The sequence below is a fragment of the Phycodurus eques genome, chromosome 12 (genome assembly GCF_024500275.1).
Source record: "Phycodurus eques isolate BA_2022a chromosome 12, UOR_Pequ_1.1, whole genome shotgun sequence".
Classification (NCBI taxonomy): domain Eukaryota; kingdom Metazoa; phylum Chordata; class Actinopteri; order Syngnathiformes; family Syngnathidae; genus Phycodurus; species Phycodurus eques.
Window position 1 is genome coordinate 2196493 of NC_084536.1, and position 17856 is coordinate 2214348.

Below are 17856 nucleotides of genomic sequence, written 5' to 3' on the forward strand. Positions count from 1 at the left end.
TCTTTTTGTTAACAGAGGTGGGTGGAGCAGCCAAATATTGTACTCAAGTAAAAGTATGATTGCTTTAGTATAAAGCATGGTGTATTCAGACTACTCTGACAAGTAAAAATGATCAAAAACGTTACTTGAGTAAATGTGACTCGATACTATTATTTAGCACCGTTTAATATAACAGCCGGCACTAACAATAAGCCAAGTCTCCAAAGGCCAGGATGATTATTAATATTAGAGCATTTCTAAGTTGCAGGTTTTGAGGGTGTTTGCTTATATCTTTGGCCTTGCGCGAACAAAGATCCTGAACGACGGGTGGCAAACGTGTCATGTCATTGAACGCACCTTTTAATCGCATACGGTTGATTATTGGTCTCGTCTCAAATGCGTTTTGGCATGATTTCCGGCACCGGCCGAGGAAGCCGGCACTGAATTTTGAGGGAACGTCAGACATAAGCGATGCCATATATGAAAAGTTCATGCAATCATAGAGCCTCTGAACGAGGACAATAATTCTGGTAAGTCGTCCAATCTAATCCTAAAGCCCGTTTCTATCGAGCGGCGCCATTTGGGTTCGGAGTGCCTTTTCAGCGTTTCCGTTGCGAAAGGGTTCCAAAATAGCCAAACCGTTAGCATCCTGCTTGTCGGCCCGCTTTCATTTAGGTTATCACCAGTCGCAGTTGGCTTACGTCGGGTGAGACTAAACACGCTTCTGTCGCAACTTGTGAGACTTTTCCACGGCAAACGGTACTCGTACAGAATTCATCATGGGAAGGGACTTTTTAATGATTTGTATATACTGTATGCAGCCGGGTCTCTGGAGGGTACATGTTGAAATTAGCTGGACGCCAACTACTCGCAGCGCACATGCAGAGAAACAAACGCACGCATTCACACCTATGGACAATTTAGAGTGCTGCCACATAATTTGGGGGTTTTTTTTTGCCCGCAAAATCAAATGCAGTGCGTCTATTTTGTTTCTTGCTAAATGGATTTGCCCTTTGGCACAAAATCTGTAGGAAAAGTGTCACTTTTTACAAATATTATTACATTTTTCCCCCCCACCTTTAACATAAATTGAAAACTAGATGTATCCTGAAACATTTATCTGGGTGTCACTATTTTACGAGACGTCTGATTTCAAAGTCTTTTTGTCGTTGTTGTTCATAATATCAATAACAATGAAATGCAGAAGCAACGTAGTCGTATGATGACGCGCAAACACTTAACTCGCCTGACTTTCACACTTCTAACAGCAATCTGAGCGAAACCACGACAATAGAGAGAAAAACGAGTTTCCAGTCTTCAATTGGCCCAAGCCGAGATTCAAAGCGCCGACCTCTCGAGTGTGAGGCAAACGTGCTAACCACTTTCCCACCGTGCTACCCATAATCAATGCCGAGTCTGATCAAGGCGGTTGTTCATCTTGGGTGGGTGGTTGATGTGTGTGTGTGTGGGGGGGGGGGGGGCTCGCATGTGACCTCTTGGTACCTGGTTGGGGTCACAGGCCTTGAACACGTGACAGGACATCTCCGCTTCGGGGTCGTCCGGGTGGGCCCGCAGCAGGTAGGCAAAGTAGGTGAGGTCGTTGCTGTGGTGCATGAAACGGGAGATGTGCTGCGCCTTGTGCTCGAAGATGAACACCGAACAGCTGCGGCTGCAGGAGGAGCAGGGCACGCAGCGGAGGACGGGGCTGTGGAGCACCAGCTGCACCTCCCGCGGCTGCATGGCGGGGCCGCAGTCGCCCCGCTCGCTCCTCCGCCGGATCTCGGCCACGAGCCACGGCAGCATGGGCAGCGTGGTGCGGCGGTCCAGCGCCGACCAGCCGACGTAGGTCAGCGGGAACCTCTTGTCCTCCTCGCCCGCGGGGCTCTCCGCGGCGGACGGCTGGGACATTTCAAACTTTTTGGCCCGAAAAGAAATGAATCAGTCAAATGTCGCCCCTCCCCCAAGGCGCAAAGCTGGCAAAATTGATGGAGATCATCGCTTTCCCGTCTTCCTCCTCTTGTTTTTTTTTTTTTTTTTATCCGAAGCGAGGAACGCGGCTCGGGACGTCGCCAATGTCAACACAAGACTGCGCGACCCCAACCGGCCGATTCTCCTTAAAAGACGCCCAAAGGTTGTTTTGAGCGCCGTCTTTCCTGCTGTCTGGCTTTGCTTGCGCGCACGCACGCCACGCACGCAGCGTCTTGCAGAGGCGAGGCGAGGCGAGGCGAGGCGGGGAGGGGCGGGGCGGCCCGCCCATCCGCAGCACGTGTACGGCCTTTCGGGGCGGGGCCTCCGTGTGGAGAAACGTGACAGCGCAGGAACACAGCGGGGAGAGCTGTTGCGTGTCCCCTTCCGTGCCGGGGTGTCCCACAGGGCGACTTTCTAGGGACCTGCGAATTCCATTTTCACAGTCAATCGCATTGCGGGTTATTCCAGAATCGGAGGACTATTGAGGCCTCAACATTTTTGAACGGAACTGTTTTGAACCGGAAATGGAGGCATTCTTCTTGTGTGTATGTTAAAAAGAACGCTAGAATTGCTTGCTTACTTTGAACTTTCTGCGTGTGGCGAACAGGAGGGAGTGTGATGGCAACAAATCCATGATCGATGGAAGACTCCAGACCTCCTCTTTCATCAGAACTGCTACATACAACAGAGAGCAGGGATGTCTTGTTTTTTGGGGGGGGTTTTATTTGCGACAACGGCCGCTTGAGAAACTAATTCCGGATGTTCCACCTACGAGGACTGACAATAAATGTTACTACACCATAAGAAATCATCATATCATTCCGTTAATCAAGCGCAACCTTTAACAGTAGACCTTTTATGAAATACTTTAGTTTTCAGATATAGGCTAGTACTATCTTTGACCATATTACTGATACTCAGACAGCTGGAAAACATATACAGTATTTACAAAAATATTGCTGAATAAATCCTTTTTTTTGTAATTACACTAGTAAGGGGGTGGCAAATAACAGGTTGGCAAATGATGAACGCTAACGTTTTTCCTCAAGAGCACAGTGTGCTATTTGCCATTTCAAATATTAAAGAGTTACTTTGACTGCAGCTGTCGTTTGTTCCAGCACAACACTAGCATGTTTTTGTATTTTATGCATGGATAATTAGAAAATTCACAGGGGAGGCAGGGATGGGCAAAAAAATGGCCTCCAATTCTGGAACGCCCCTTATATTAGCAAGTTAACTTCGGGGAGACCCCCACTGAACACCTACCGCATGCCATGAATCCAAGGCCCGCTAAATATAGCAGCTGCAACCTTATCGGTCGAGACATGAGAGCACTGCGACTTAGCAAACTTGCTGCTCACTTCTTTGGCCTCCTCAACTATTGCCATAAAAGATCCAGTGTTTATTCGTCTGTGCTTTTTATACAGGGCCCACCGAAGATATTGAAACTCATCTATTTGCAAAGAGCAAGTGACGTGCGCCCCTAAAAATATTTAGAATCGCCTTTTGACAGTAGTTGAACCCTAAATATATGCAAGGGTGCTGATTGAATTCTTGTGCCTCTGAACGTTCTTCAAAGTGTGAGGTGGGGGGAGGGTCATTGATGCCCCCCCCCCCTTTGCACACACCCCTGGTATGAACATTATTTTTGTGTGTGTCATTTGTGGCCTCTTTCGTGTTTTAAACATCATGAAGATGTTAGTAATGTGTTTGTGTGTACACTACTTTACACAAAACCCAGCAAAAGTGGGATTGTGCCACAACTGTGCACACTTTCACACAGTGACGCGACATCTGGCAGATTAGTAACTATAAAATGGGCCCGAGAACTGTGTGTCCAAAGTAAAACTTTGCAATGCTGTGATCTTTTAACATTCCCCCCCTCCATGTCAAGGTGTCCAACGGAGCACCTTTCGAGAAACTTGCAAACATGTTAAATGTGTAATGGCGGTTTAATAATTACACATACGTGTTATTTCTTTCAAAGAATAAGTAATCACTACATTAACTGTTGAAGAATTGTTTTTTTGAAGAGACTCATTTAACACGAAAACTGTGACGGTCGCAATTCTTGATCAACTAGCTCCGCAACAGGTACACAAACTCAACCTGCCTTTGGAAGTAGTATCAGGACCGTAACGGAGGCAGGCCCGCACCTGTATGGAAAGGTATTCCATAAAGCTGAGACAAAGACGGGAAGATATCGTTTATACTGTACATTGCATCGATGATGCTGAAACGTATGCAGGCACCACAAGACTGTAAAAGGTTAAATGGATTTATTTAGACAACAAATAAAGGCATTTGATATCAAAGCCACAATCTACATCATTACTGTCCAATAAAAAAAAAAACATGTCCACTTGTTAATTCTCCTCGTGGATGTAGTGTTAAAACAAAACATGTTTTCTTACGTCGCTTTCAGCGAGTACTTTATCTCCGTTCACCAACTGAACTGTTCTTCAAAACAAGCACTTGCACTTCCGCGTCAGACTACACCTCCCCCAATCATGTTGTTTGGAAAGATTAGCGGAGACTCAACAGGCCGTGACTTTGTCTTAAGAAATCAAGTGCCGACAACCTCGGACAATCGACGACGTTTTGAGCACATGGCTGCCGCAATCAAGTCACGTTTCTGATCCCACAGCTTTCAAATAACAATCATTTGCGATGTCTTTTTATGACATTCTGAAATGTGACATCACCGATTTGGTGAATGAAGCTAATCTCAAACAGTACAAAACATCCAAATGTGAGAGAACAGTAAACGTTGGCATCTGCAGTCCTTTGCCATCAAACAGTTTCCATGACAGCCGCCAGCTCCCTCACCTGCTTGTGAAAGTTCTGTGGGGTAACAAGACGTTAGGTCGGAATCAGTGATAGCGAATGCGCTGGCGCGTACCTGAAACTGCGGGACGGTCATCTCGAAAGCCCTCTGGCCGATCTGGCCCGACGGCTCGGCGATCTTCAGTAGAACGGTGACAAAGGGCGAGTTGAGAGAGCGGCAGGTGTCGGAGCTCACCGCCACGCCCAGCTTCCACTGCATGTCCACCAGCTACAAGTCACAACAATGTAAGCAGGTCACCAGCTCTACTCAGGAAAACGAGCGAGGCCGCTATTGCGTTGAGATTACCCGACCGACGCTGAGTAAGTCCTGGGCGACCGGCTGGACTTGTACCGAGTCGCCGTGGTCACTCCACAAGCTGTGAAGCGCCTGAAGGAATGGAAATAAAAGCGGATTTTGTCCTCAAAAAGAATTATGTAGCACAAAAAAGAAGCTGCAACTCAAAGAAATTCTCTTTTTTTGAGTAGATCAGCCAAATAACTGATTGGTAATCCTCTCTGAGGTTGAGGAAGGACATCGAACCTGGAGTGACTCTTTGGTCCACTTGTTGCTGCCTTCTTCTAGTCGTGACACCAGGTCGTCTGCAGACAGTTTGCTCTTCCCAGCAGACCTGTGATTGGCAAAATATTATCTTTCTGCTCCTTCACGCATTTATACACATGTGCCGCTACACTGAACAATACCTGAACGTTAACAAGAGGAATCTGACGACGCTCTGTAAAGATTCGTGGTCAAGTGTGACTCCGGCTCGCTGAAATATCTGGACATGCCACAATGATGCAGTACTGTACGTCACAACAGGAGGAATTTCAACCCACACTCCATTCGTTGTGTTTACTCACATCACACATTTCAGCTGAATCAACTCCTTTCGCCTGCCCTTGCAGATAACTCAGAATGTGCTGACACTGGAGATTATACAACGCGACAACACATTCTGCGTCAGGTTTGCTGAAAACCGATGTCATTAGGAACGTAGGAATATTTCTGGTTTCAGATCTACTCACTGGTTCTGCTAACAAGTCTGGAGCGAGCCTGCAGATGTTGTCCACAACGCTGTCTGTCCCATAAAAAAGCAAAAAAAGACAAGGTGACATCGCCATTTCCCATGGACCGTCAAACACAACACAGTTGCAGCATATCGCTACTAGTTAGGTAGCTAGTTCCCCCTAGTTGTGGTGCTAAGCTAAAGCTATGCGGCAAGTTGTCACAACCACTTGGATGGAACACAAACGAGGTAGGCTCGTTTTTAGGTTGAAATGACAACTATGCTTTCAAACACACACACGAACACAAAAAAAGATGTATTCGACAAACCACATGCGTCGTCTGCTGCTGGCATCTTCGGACTCGGAGAGTTCGGCTTTACTCGGAAATATTCTCGAGATGCAGATCATCAAACTGAACAGTGGCGTAAACTTCTTCCGGGTCGTCGCGTGATTTAGTTATTTCATTCGAAACTCGTGATTTAAAAACTCAATATTTTGTGAAGTAGTTTGTGGCATAACGTTAATCACTCTGTATGTATGTAAACATGGCGATATACTAAAATGTCATCTACTTTGAAAATCAACTGTTTGCGGCAATGATCTTTTCTTCGAGAACATCTTTGACTTGCCTTTTATTATTTTTTTTCCCCCGCGCAACAATGCCGCCCCCGTCTGAGGTTTGTATGTAAATGCAACACACCGCGACCCTTGGTTCCACGTGGGATTATTTTACGCCGTTTTTATGTCTTGTTGTAATTTAAAAATACTTTTAAATTATGTATTATTTCTAATATGACTATTTAATGCCAATTAATATTTGCAGGTAATGTTATTAAATATTGAAGCAAAAGAAAAACTGTATCGAAAGCCCGCCCTTATTTCTGGAATGTTTCATTCTGTGGGTGGTACTATGTTTTAAATAGCAGGGAAAAAACGAATTATTTCGCTGACGGATGACAATGTTGCAACTATTCAGTGTTTAAGAGTTAATTTAAATTTAAAAAAAAATTGAATGTGACTAAACGTCTAAATATTTGCGTAATTTCAATTATGGAAGAACCTGACTCCCCTTTGGACATCGTTAAATGCTGAATGAGGTCTACCGACACGGAAGCGGAGCCCAGCTGTCAAACTCGCTGGTGAAAATCGAGTTTCTTCTCTCGTTCTTGCAAGGAAACCAACCGAATCTGTTTTCAAAATGAGCTCCCAATGCTGGTTGCCTCTGGAGTCTAATCCAGAAGTACGTGTCGGCGGTGTTTTATGGCTTATATTTGAGACACGTTTGCCTGATAAGACAAAAAAACGTGCGGGCTGGCTAACTGGTGTTAGCAACCAGAACAAAAGCTAATACCGTTATAGCTGTTTTAATCATATTTACGACATTTTCGCTGACGTTTCTGTTTCTTTTTCTTTTTCTTTCAGGTCATGACGAAGGTGAGCGTGTCTTTAAATGCATTTATTTGTTGACAAACGAGTGAAGTAGCTACCTGGAATGTGCAGTAAGGCCCTAAACAGCGATGTTGCATTCATTGAATTTAGCAATTGGCACCCAGTGAGTGACTTCATATGAAGTAAACGTTCCTAATTGTGTGCCCAGTTCGTCCGCTCTTTGGGAATGAAGCAGAGCTGGCAGTTCGGGGACGTGTATGGATTGGATCCTGATATGCTCGGGATGGTGCCAAGACCTGTTTGTGCAGTGCTGCTCCTCTTCCCCATCACAGAGAAGGTACTCTCACACTTATACATCAATCTTTAGACATGCACAATCTAACGCGTGGGTGCAAAAGTTAAACCAGAGCATTTAAGCCGGTGTAGTCATGTGGTGCGCATTTTAATGTTTATTTGTGTGCCTGTTAACCAGTACGAAGCCTTCAAGCAAGAAGAGGAAGAGAGGCTGAAGAGTCAGCAGCAGGAAGTCTCCACCGACATCTACTTCATGAGACAAACGATCGGCAACGCGTGCGGCACGATAGGATTAATTCACGCGGTGGCCAACAACCTGGCACGCCTGGAATTTGGTGAGTCGTCCTTACGCAGGCACTGCAACAATTGGCAGGAATTCGTGAGCCGCTTTCACACCTCTGCTGCGAAGGCGGTGTGCATTGTGGTCAAGATTCTCTAGTGCAGTGGGACACATAGCGCTGGGAAATCTGGAAGGAAATGATCAGAACAACTGATCATCAGAACGTCCATTTTCTATCACGCTTGACCTCTTTAAGGTCAGGGGTGAGCTTGAGCCTATCCCAGCTGACTTTGGGTGAGAGAAACGGGGGTTACACCGGAACTGGTCACATAGACAAATAACCGTCTCACGCTCACGCCTGTGAAGAATCGTAGGATCGTCAATTGGACCCAAGCATCCATGGTTTTTTGGAATGTAGGAAAAAACCCACGCAAATACAGGGAGGACAAATCCCCACATAAAACTCCAGACTGTCAAGATGCTAATCACCACTCCACCGTGCTGCCCGCAATCAATTATTTTATTTTATTTTTGTAGAACCTAACTCTGTTCTGAAGAAGTTTCTGGAACTCACCTGCCAAATGAGTCCGCAGGAAAGAAGCGCCTTCCTGGAGAACGATGAGGTACTCCCGAATGGAACAAAATGGCATGTCGTTTGTTCGAGCATTGGCTAACAAGTGCTCCTTGTGTTTGCCTTCAGAGTATACGTATCACACATGAATCCAGTGCACAGGAGGGACAGACTGAGGTGTGTTGCTGTTTTTTTTGTTTTGTTTTTTGTTTTTCAGGACCTGGATTTGATTGAAAAGCTTGCAAAGTCGTTCGTGTGTGTGTGTCTTTTTGCAGGCACCGAGCTTAGATGAGAAAGTCAACCTTCACTTTATAGCTTTTGTGAACGTCGGCGGGCAATTGTACGAATTAGGTGAGCCGACTGCAGTGTCGAACACCCCTGATCTCGTGCAAGAAACACATTCCGTTAAACAATCCTGGCAATCTTTATACTCCCGCGCTGGCGCGGCTGACAAAGCCCGCGTTGCATCACGTGACCGACGCATTGGCCCACGCGGCCCCTCTGCGGCACTTGACACGCACACGACAAAAATAGTTGCTGCGCGTAGAATGCCGCGGAGATAATCTCTCGTGATTGGTCCGTTTTAGTCACATGCTGTCATGACGTACTCGGCGTGCCGCTCGTTTCTACATACCATCTACGCCGCCGCCTTCTCGATCGATTTTGCAGCATAATTAAACGTATCATCTGGTCCAGGTCCATTTGTTCTGTCACGGTCGCCGTTGTTGTTGGTTGCTTTGTTCGTTGTTACGGACTGGAAAGTAAAAACGGCTCCCGGAAATGGCCCAAAAATCCAGCGGAAAGTCCACCCTGTGGCGGTCCTAGTCAATACTAGCCGTGGCGACACCCCCGACTTGGAGGCGAACTGCAGTACCTTTTCAAAACTGCGTGCGTGGGTTGCGCTCGAGTATAAAGGCAAACTGCGCGCGGGACAGCCGCAGTGGCGTCAGCGCGGTCACCGCCCGCGCGAGGATTAAGAAGCTTTAAGACTGCATGGTCATCAAAGTTAAGGGAGGGTGCTCATTTGTTTTTCCAACTGTGGTTAACTTGGTTTTACACTTTTAATTATGTTGAACTTATTTTTACACATGGACAGTATGAACGTTAAAAATTGTAAAAGGCTTTGCAGGTAATAAAGGATTTAATGGAGACAGATTATTTTTCGAAATCACTTGTTTACAGTGGTTAACTTGTTTTTACACTTACACGGTAAAAGAAATGCGCGTGAGGCTGATCTGCTATGCACAATTTCATTTCTTTGCATGATGTCCTAGTTTGTCATTAAAGTTAATCGTCTTTATTTTTTTATTGAAATAATCTTATGGGTGGTTAACTTGTTTTACTGTCATATAATAGTTTAGACTGTTCAGATATTCCAAGAGGTTATTTTCTTTTTTGCTGATTTCCTGTTGAGACATTCCATTGTATTTGCCACACTGCTGGCTCGACTTCCAATTTACCCAAATAATTTTCCAATTTACCCAAATAATGTTTTCTTCCCCCCTAGATGGGCGTAAACCTTTCCCCATTCTTCACGGGAAAACTTCAGAAGATACTCTCCTCGAGGTAGGATGGCCCCGGATTTAAAACAATACAACATAAAAAAGAAGGTTAGGTCTTGTAAAAAGGAAAACGTGAAGGCTAAACGCTTCTTCATTGCAGGACGCTTCGGAGGTTTGTAAGACCTTCATGGCCCGGGACCCGCAGGAGGTCCGCTTCACCATCATCGCCCTCTCCAAAGATTCTTACTGAGGTCATCCCGTGAGCGAAGGGAACATTTTTACTGCCAAAACATTCTCAAGTGCTGACTTGATCTGCGTCGTCAACCGAGCTCTGCTCCTGATTCGTGGGAAGCTAATGAACTTTTTTTCAATTAAAACACAAAAAAACTCTTCCACTAAACACTTTGCCGCAGTTGGATGAGATTCTTCGGGAGGTGCTCCCCGCGCTGGCTTGTTATTGCACTAAAATGTTTACATAATTGAGCACAGTTTTCGGCCGCCACTGACGACGTCACGAAGCGCTTACTAATCGAGCGCGTGTCCTTGCGAACGCTGCCGACGGTTTTTGTAATCATTTCAAACACTTGTCAATTAAAAGCTCCATGTCATGGCTTTGTGTTATGATGCTTTTATTAATGAGATTTTATGTCGCTTTCAACAAGCGTGTAAAAGTAATTTAGAAGAAACGAGGTTAGCTTCATGCTTAAATCATTTCCCAACAACTATACTAATACAAAAAGATTTGGCTTACGGGTAAAATCGATCAACTCTAAATGCATCGTAACAGTTACAGGTGAACTTAATTTGACCTTCTCTTTGTTTTGAGTGTACATGTCGGACTGCTTAATGTTTCGACACTTTTTTGCACAACTTGTTGTTCTCTAACAAGCGGCTGAAAAGCAAAATTAACAACAGGTATTCGATCCATGAACAGACCGATACAATTTCATGTCTGAGGTCCACTTCTATTTTTTTTTTTTAATTTTTTTTTTTTTTTTTTTTTGATGTGTGTGACTCTTCCAGTATCCTATCGCTCGTTTGCAACCTGCCGATGACACCCTAACGTCAGCGGCCACACACACACACAAAAACGTCTCAATCTTGAAATATGTACTGCATCTCCAAATGTTGTCAGTTTTTGCTTTTTTATACCCCAAAAAAAAATATTTATGACTGCATCCAGCATCGTTGACTTGAGAGTCACTTGGTTTAATTTCACACTTGACGGGTGAGCAGGCATATCAGAGACCCAACTATTTGTACACAAACATTACAAAGCCAATATTCCCAAGTCCTAGTGTATCTTGCCGCGTTTGACAACCTGTAATACACGTTAACCGCCACCGGATGTCGCTGCAGGAATAAAATGTTTGCCTGTTTCTTTTAAGAAGAAAACAAAACAAAAAAAAGTTCTAATCTCTCCGAGGGAGACTGTGGACTTTTTTCGGTTCAGTTTATGAAGACTCATGAGGTGATCCACAGGGCTCCCTGGTCTTCCACGCTTGAACAGATCCCGTGGAAATGGGCCGCGACTCTTAACGTGGCAGCTGCGTGGGAGAGCAATTAGAAGGTAATGATAATACAATGCGCTTCGTAGACAGGTGTGTCCGGTGCTCGGGCCGTGTCATCATGTGATGTGTTGCAAAAACAATGTGTGACTCTTCCCCTTGCGTTTTGTTTTGTTTTGTTGACAGCGAATTATCAGCTGGTTGGTCCGCTCTTGTGAGTTTCGATTATCGAGGAGGAGACGACGGAGCGCAGTCATGTCCCCGTCGCGGTGGACCCGCTGAGGCTCGCTCCAGTCCAGTCCAGTCCAGTTCAGTGAAGAAGAAGAAGAAGAAGAAGTTTTGGTGTGATGGAGTGGCGAGAACAGTCGACGGTGAGCTGCCAGGACGCGTACGTGGAGGCTCGGCGATGGATCGAAGTGAGTGCACCACCCACGCCCGCGTTCTTCTCTCGGTTGGCTCAGTGACGTCATCATGCGGCCAGGGATCGAGCCCTTGTACAGAAAAGGAAGATTTCACACTTGCAAGCTTGGAGAAACCATTTGAGTAGGACGTCTCATCGACATCCACGTTTTATTTCTATCGTGCCAAATCTCAGCACCTGATAACTCGCACCATAGTTTTAAATATGTTTTTATCATTTATGGACGGGTTCACGAGATCCAACATTGTATTTTTTTTTACACGATTTTTAAATTTGCTGAGTGTTAGTTTTTTTTTTTTTTTTTTTATACAGCTACAAATGCAACAGATAACTCATATTTTTTCATTGTTCCAATTATTCGTTTTTTTCATTTGATTTCTAAATATTTGTATTGTCTTTATTTAGCGTCAACAACTAATTCCAAACTAAATGTCTTGGTATCTGAAGCAAGGTTTAGGACCATGTTCCGTGGGCAGCAAGCAATCCAACTTTTTCACTTTATTTTTTTATTCATTTGGATCTGCTTTATTTGTGTTCTTTTTAATTTTTTTTAAAATCTCTCTTCCCCCCCAATAATAATTTGTGTGCGGATGACTATTTCTTTCTTGTCGCTAGCATGTGGGCACACGCTAACGTTAGCTTAGCCTGTTGCTTGCTGTGGACTCTGCAGTTGCCATTTACTGTCTGCTCGCAGTCTCCACTTTGTTGCAGCACTCTGTTTTTTTGTTGTTGTTGACCTTTCTGATAAAATCAGTGTGAGAAGTCATTATAGGAGACCCTCTTTGGCCTCCATTGTTATTTGTTAGCATGTTGCATTCCAACTGGTCCGTTCAATGTGACATTTTTTTCAGTTTCTTGCAGTACCATGTGTACCAGCCACATTATTCGCTTGAGACCTGTCAAGTGTCAACAGCGGAGCACTCTGTCGTTAGGGACAATTAAGATACTGTACGTTTAAGTCACAGAGATGGAGGTTCCAGAACCTCTAAGCAATTTTCTTATCTGTGAGGGTGACACTTTGGGTGAAAGTAACGAAATCATCACTACGTATCGGTAATCCCGATACAACATGGCGTGGCGTGCCAACTAACGTTACTCCGAGGCTGTGTTTAGTGGCTGAAAAGATGTTTCCTCATCACACACATTATTCTCCGGTCAGCAGGATGGCGCGACGCTTGCGCACAGCTTGTAACTAAACTAATATTGTTCCATTTTCACGGGGTTGGGGGGAAATGTGAATGCTTTCAGTGTGACATCAGTGTCGCGCACACTGGCCCATTGTAGCCGGGGGGCACCAAGATTCCGTAAGGATGCCTGCAAGCTCGTGCAGGTGGAGGGCAAAAAGCTAACGGAGAATGGTTGCGCTTTGAACCCGACAGGGCTGGTGGGGAAAAGTGTTTTTGGGTCCGTTGGCTGCTGAATGATTAACCATCTGCTTTGCACCACTTGAAACACAAGCTTGAGCGTTGTTGTTGTTGTTGTTGTTGTTGTTGTTCGTAATGATGGCGGTGAGGTTAAAGAGTTATTCTAAATGTTCTGCAGCTAGTCACATTCCTGCGTCACAGACCCCCAGCACGGCATCCTTGCGTAAAGAACAGTAAGGGAATAGCAGGGGCGGCAAGAATGTGTTTAAAGAAACAGTTACAACACAATCTGGCCACAAATGGTGCTTCTTTTGTGGTTTTTGAATATTTTGCAGACAGAAGAAATCATTGTCAAAATGATCCCCATTCTCCAAAAAAAAAAAAAAAAGGCTGAAAATGCCATAATATGCCCACCAGGCCTTTGTTTGATCATAGAAATGACTTGAAGGATTTGAAGCAATTTTTTCCTTCTTTCTTTGCACACAGGCAAGTTATCTGCCTTATTAAATGCGTCCGCAATTCTGCCATGTTTCATAGCTCTGTGACTTATGTGCCTGACATCTTCGTTTTTGGCTCAAGTCTTTGTTTTTTTTCTGTTGTTTGTGGCGCAAACATCGGACGGTAAAAGCCGAAAATTAAGATCGGATGATCGGCGTTCATGCCGATCCGATCAATGACGTCATCGATCGGCTCCGCACAAGACATTTAACTCCGCGTCTTTGTCGCGTATGAATCCAAAAGCTAGTTCATTTTTAGCCTTGTCACGTGTCTTGTTGCGCAGTTATGTAACTAACCCTTTTTTTCAATCTTTTATGGGGGTGAGTCAAACGGACTCAAACTCTGGACAACACCCGTCCATATAGCTGGGACAGTGAGAACGTTAGCGTAAGCATGTCGTTAACAGTATTTATTAACGTAATTTAATTGCAATAAAGTAATTTAATTACAGTAAGTTAGCACCCATTATTTCTGGCATGTTGTAATGTTGATTTGACCTAAACTTATGTCAGTGGCCAATCCTTGAATGCCCCCAAGAGGACTTTGGTGTTTAAAGTTTTGTCTAAAATGCTCGAGAATAATTTGAGCTGGGACGGGCTCCGGCACGCCCGCATCCCTTGTGAGGATAAGCTGTACAGAAAACAGATAGATGGATGGATGGATACAGTACACAAGTATATGCAATCAATGAACAAGTCATGTAAATAGACACATTGCTCCTCCATCTTGTGATCGTTTTTTTTTTAACTTGCCGATCCGCCCCAAAAATCCTGATCATGTAAAGCCTATTCATTACGCACTTGCTTCATCACTTCGTCTTCCGTCCAGGCTTCTGACACACCCGGTCGGTCTAAAGTTACCCTTGTTCAGGCCACGTCGAAGTTTGGGTGCAGCTGGTCAAACAAGATTTGGGTGAATTTGATTGGGCCACAGGCAGACAGGTTCTGAGCGGCGGCTGACACAGTCACCAGCAGTTATCACTAGATCATTCTGTATTTACCAACGCTACCCGCTCACATTGTCTGATACAGAGGCAAAGAGCTGTGCCAATGCTGCACTCGCGCACGGATCACTGCGATTACGCATCGTCGTCCTCCTCACAGGGATGTCTCCGTGCGAGACTGTCATGGCGCCACATCTAAAGGGAATGAGAAGAGCCGATTTGATTGCCGGCAAACGGAGTCTGTTGTAAACACTCCCACAGTGACACAGCACGCCCACCGCTGAGGCGCTGGCCCACAAAATTACCAGCACCGGTCTAACCTGCCCCTGCACGCCCGGCGCACCGGATTTATGCCGGTCTCGAAAATCGAGCCCTAGGAGTGTGCGATTACAGGCGGGTGGCGGGGCATCAAGCACTAGTGCTCCTTTTCCACTCAAGAGTACCTGCTTGGCTTTACATGCTAGTACTGAATGGAACTACTGGAGCACATTTGTGGTTGTAACACACACATTCTGACCTTACGCTTACGCTTCGGCCCTGCATCAGCGCTGGACGCTGCAGTCTTCACTTTGCTGTCTCCTCTTCAATCTCCTCTTCTGAATGTCAAATGCAAAATCAGCAGTTTGACACGTTCCTTTATCAACTCTTTTCATCAAAGGCAACCTTTTTTTTTTTTTTACAGTAATGTTGTTGCCCTGAAGGCAAAGTGAGATTACTTCTTGAATAGGTTTTAGCTAAACACAAATCTGATGAAAGGTTAAACCGGTAAAGGTATAACCACTCTCGTTCTGATGGTTGCCCCGTCCAGTGTTTGTCTTGGGAGGCCAGAACGGGTCACTTTGTCTCGTTGGCATCCGCCGGAACAAAGCAGCCAATCAAAAGTAACATAATCCTCTGTGGCTTTCCTTCAAGATGTGACTCGAGTTGCTTGAGTTGTTCCCTGCAACCAAATCCAAGCAATTTACCATGTTGGGGACTTTTTGTTTTGGGGGGGGGGGTGAAGAAACAGTTTATTTGTTTGTCGTTTTTTTTAAATTTATTTATTTTTTAAATTTATTTATTTATTTATTTTTTAAATTGATTGGGTTTCCGATTGTCTCTACTGATTTTATTTTGCCCCATCAACTTTCTAGTCTTCAGTAAAAAAAAATAAATAAAATTAATTAATGAAAAATGATATGAAATATATTAATACATATTTTATATTTAATTATAGCCTTACAATATTATTAATTAATATGATTAAATGCACTAGTAGGCAGCACTTCTTCACCAAGCCACCGACTGACACTTAGTGAAGCAGATTTGTGTATGTAGCGCATGCAGCGGGAAACATTGCCAAACAAAAAACGATACTGTATCCTATTGTGAACTGATTTGAATGTTTCAGTTACCTCATTTAGCCACGAGGTACACGGCGGTCCTAATAGTGTGGCCAGTGGGTGTAATTACATACAGTTTGTTCTTAAGACACTCCTAACACAGAACATTCCATTCACCTGCAAATGCATTGTGGTCGTGGGAAACCTCTCAAAAAGTGGGAGAAAATATGTTTTTTGGCAGCCTTTTGAAAGTGTTCCACCAAAATAAACTCTCCTGGCCTCTCTGTGTTTTGTGGCCTCCGACGAATGGCTTGGCGTGACCCGCCCGCGCTGCCTTATTGTTCGTCGTACACGCTGGTCATTCGGCGCCTCAGTCTTGCGGCGTTCAGCTTGTGGCCGGGCGCGATTTGGCGCATGAAGACCTCACGCAACATTACATGTGGATGCAGTGTTGTGTCAACATGTACTCTCTGTGTAGCCCTGGAATACTTGACTGTACTGTATTTCAAGAACGCCGTAGTGGACCCTGATGAACCACGACTCTGTCCTCTACAAGAACAAAGGATTTTAGGAACAATCAGTGGGCAGGGGGGGCCTGGTGGGGCTGATGTGCCTCAGCGGCCCACATGAATAAACGCTAGCTGTGGTCACGGACTCAATTCCGGCGATTATTTGCGCTCAGCCCAGATAGCGTTATTGGCTCGCTGCAGTAATGGCGGAATACGAGGACCATCGTGTTGCATGTGCTGACATGCAGTGGTTAGAGAAATGTTCTTTGGCATTAATGTGGATGCAAGATCGCACCAAACTAGCTAGCGTTGCTAAATGGCACTTTTCCGCTTTGATGTGGGGGCCGTCACTTTCAGAGTACCGCAGCAGACTGGGAAAACCGCACCGTATTGAACGCATCAGTCAGAGCGAGGCACGCTAACAAGCAACAAGGTAGAAGAGCGCCGCTCTCCTGTATTTACTTAAGGAAACACATTTTATCCAAGTGGAGATGAAGGGCAGCAAGAAAACAGTTCGTTGAAGCCAAGAAGAGACTACGGAGCACGTGACTGCAATGGCCACAACTAAGGCAAAGTAACAGGTTCAGATAGTTTTGTGCATGTACAGTATCATCAAATGTTCGGCTTTCTTTCTTCCTCAATGTTGGAACTTTTCCTTGTAATATTACGACTTTATTCTTTTAAAATTAACTTTTTCACATGACTTTATTCTCATTTTTTTCCCCCCTTGTAATATTACTTTTTCATTACAACATTTTTCTTTTACTATTGCGACTTTTTTAAAACTCCATTGTAATATTATGACTGTTCTCATAAAATAACTTTTTTTGTCTCCTCATATCATGACTTTATTCTTGCAAAATGTCAACTTCTCTCCTATTTTATGCGCTTTCACTTGTTCAGTGCTTTGTAGCTCCAGTCTTGCTCAAGGACACTTGCACACGGTCACAGGAGCTCAAGATGGAACCCACAACCTCTTGGGTCGGGAGACAACCAGTCTACCACCTGAGCCTTGCCACCTTTGACTGTACTCTCGTAAAGGGCGTCAACTTTTTGGGTCATAATCTTACTGCTGTAAAATGACAACAAAAATTCACCCAACTTTATGACTTCCTGTAGTATAACAACTTTGTTCTCACAATATTTTGACTGTTGTTTTAAATCTAATAATATAGATCTGCCTCACAGTTCTGAGGACCGGGGTTCAAATCCCGCCCCCGCCTGTGTGAGAGTTGGCATGTTCTCCCCGCATCTGCGTGGCTTTTCTCCTGGTACTCCTGTTTCCTCCCATATCGCAAAAACATGCAGGCTAGGTTCATTGCAGACTTTAAATTGCCCGTAGGTGCGGATGGTTGTTTGTTCCTGCGTGCCCTGGGATTGGCTGGCGACTGGTTCAGGGTGTGTCCCTCCTCTCGCCCGAATATAGGCTCCAGCACGCCTGCGACCCGTGTGGGGAGAAGCGGTACAGAAAATG

General features: G+C 44.8%; 4 protein-coding genes across 12 annotated transcripts in view; 2 read left to right on the plus strand and 2 right to left on the minus strand.

Moving 5' to 3' along the window:
* tbc1d4 (TBC1 domain family, member 4) overlaps positions 1-2164 on the minus strand; it is a 33282-nt gene extending 31118 nt beyond the window's left edge. For all 4 annotated transcript variants that reach the window (XM_061691123.1, XM_061691125.1, XM_061691124.1 and 1 more), the window contains exon 1: positions 1483-2164. In XM_061691123.1, coding sequence (XP_061547107.1) covers positions 1483-1887 — 405 coding nt within the window. In that variant the 5' untranslated portion in view covers positions 1888-2164. The remainder of the gene's footprint in view (positions 1-1482) is intronic.
* Positions 2165-4289: 2125 nt separating this feature from the next.
* commd6 (COMM domain containing 6) lies at positions 4290-6355 on the minus strand. The gene is made up of 8 exons (XM_061692150.1): positions 6110-6355; positions 5800-5852; positions 5635-5700; positions 5476-5552; positions 5315-5402; positions 5081-5161; positions 4850-5002; positions 4290-4791 (listed from the first exon to the last, which is right to left on the minus strand). Exons 1-8 carry the CDS (start codon positions 6132-6134, stop codon positions 4741-4743), a joined length of 594 nt encoding a protein of 197 aa, XP_061548134.1. The 5' UTR covers positions 6135-6355; the 3' UTR covers positions 4290-4740.
* A 528-nt stretch (positions 6356-6883) lies between these two features.
* uchl3 (ubiquitin carboxyl-terminal esterase L3 (ubiquitin thiolesterase)) lies at positions 6884-10443 on the plus strand. The gene is made up of 9 exons (XM_061691129.1): positions 6884-7021; positions 7204-7215; positions 7379-7507; positions 7643-7799; positions 8282-8367; positions 8445-8492; positions 8591-8666; positions 9823-9881; positions 9978-10443. Exons 1-9 carry the CDS (start codon positions 6980-6982, stop codon positions 10065-10067), a joined length of 699 nt encoding a protein of 232 aa, XP_061547113.1. The 5' UTR covers positions 6884-6979; the 3' UTR covers positions 10068-10443.
* Positions 10444-11241: 798 nt separating this feature from the next.
* Positions 11242-17856, plus strand: part of lmo7a (LIM domain 7a) — a 62657-nt gene continuing 56042 nt past the window's right edge. For 3 of the 6 annotated variants that reach the window (XM_061692947.1, XM_061692950.1, XM_061692948.1), the window contains exons 1-2: positions 11242-11387; positions 11512-11741. In XM_061692947.1, coding sequence (XP_061548931.1) covers positions 11673-11741 — 69 coding nt within the window. In that variant the 5' untranslated portion in view covers positions 11242-11387; positions 11512-11672. The remainder of the gene's footprint in view (positions 11388-11511; positions 11742-17856) is intronic. The other 3 variants (XM_061692952.1, XM_061692951.1, XM_061692946.1) reach the window with 2 other exon arrangements.

What these genes read in the sequence shown, in the direction of transcription:
- commd6 (XM_061692150.1), bottom strand. Translation starts at nt 6,134, where the DNA reads ATGCCAGCAGCAGACGACGCATGTG. An exon ending in GGACCAAAGAGTCACTCCAG is followed by an intron (nt 5,162 to 5,314) that starts GTTCGATGTCCT and finishes CCATTCCTTCAG; the next exon opens with GCGCTTCACAGCTTGTGGAG. An exon ending in ACTTACTCAGCGTCGGTCGG is followed by an intron (nt 5,003 to 5,080) that starts GTAATCTCAACG and finishes TGTGACTTGTAG; the next exon opens with CTGGTGGACATGCAGTGGAA.
- uchl3 (XM_061691129.1), top strand. Translation starts at nt 6,980, where the DNA reads ATGAGCTCCCAATGCTGGTTGCCTCTGGAGTCTAATCCAGAA. An exon ending in CCTTCCTGGAGAACGATGAG is followed by an intron (nt 8,368 to 8,444) that starts GTACTCCCGAAT and finishes GTTTGCCTTCAG; the next exon opens with AGTATACGTATCACACATGA. An exon ending in CAGAAGATACTCTCCTCGAG is followed by an intron (nt 9,882 to 9,977) that starts GTAGGATGGCCC and finishes TCTTCATTGCAG; the next exon opens with GACGCTTCGGAGGTTTGTAA.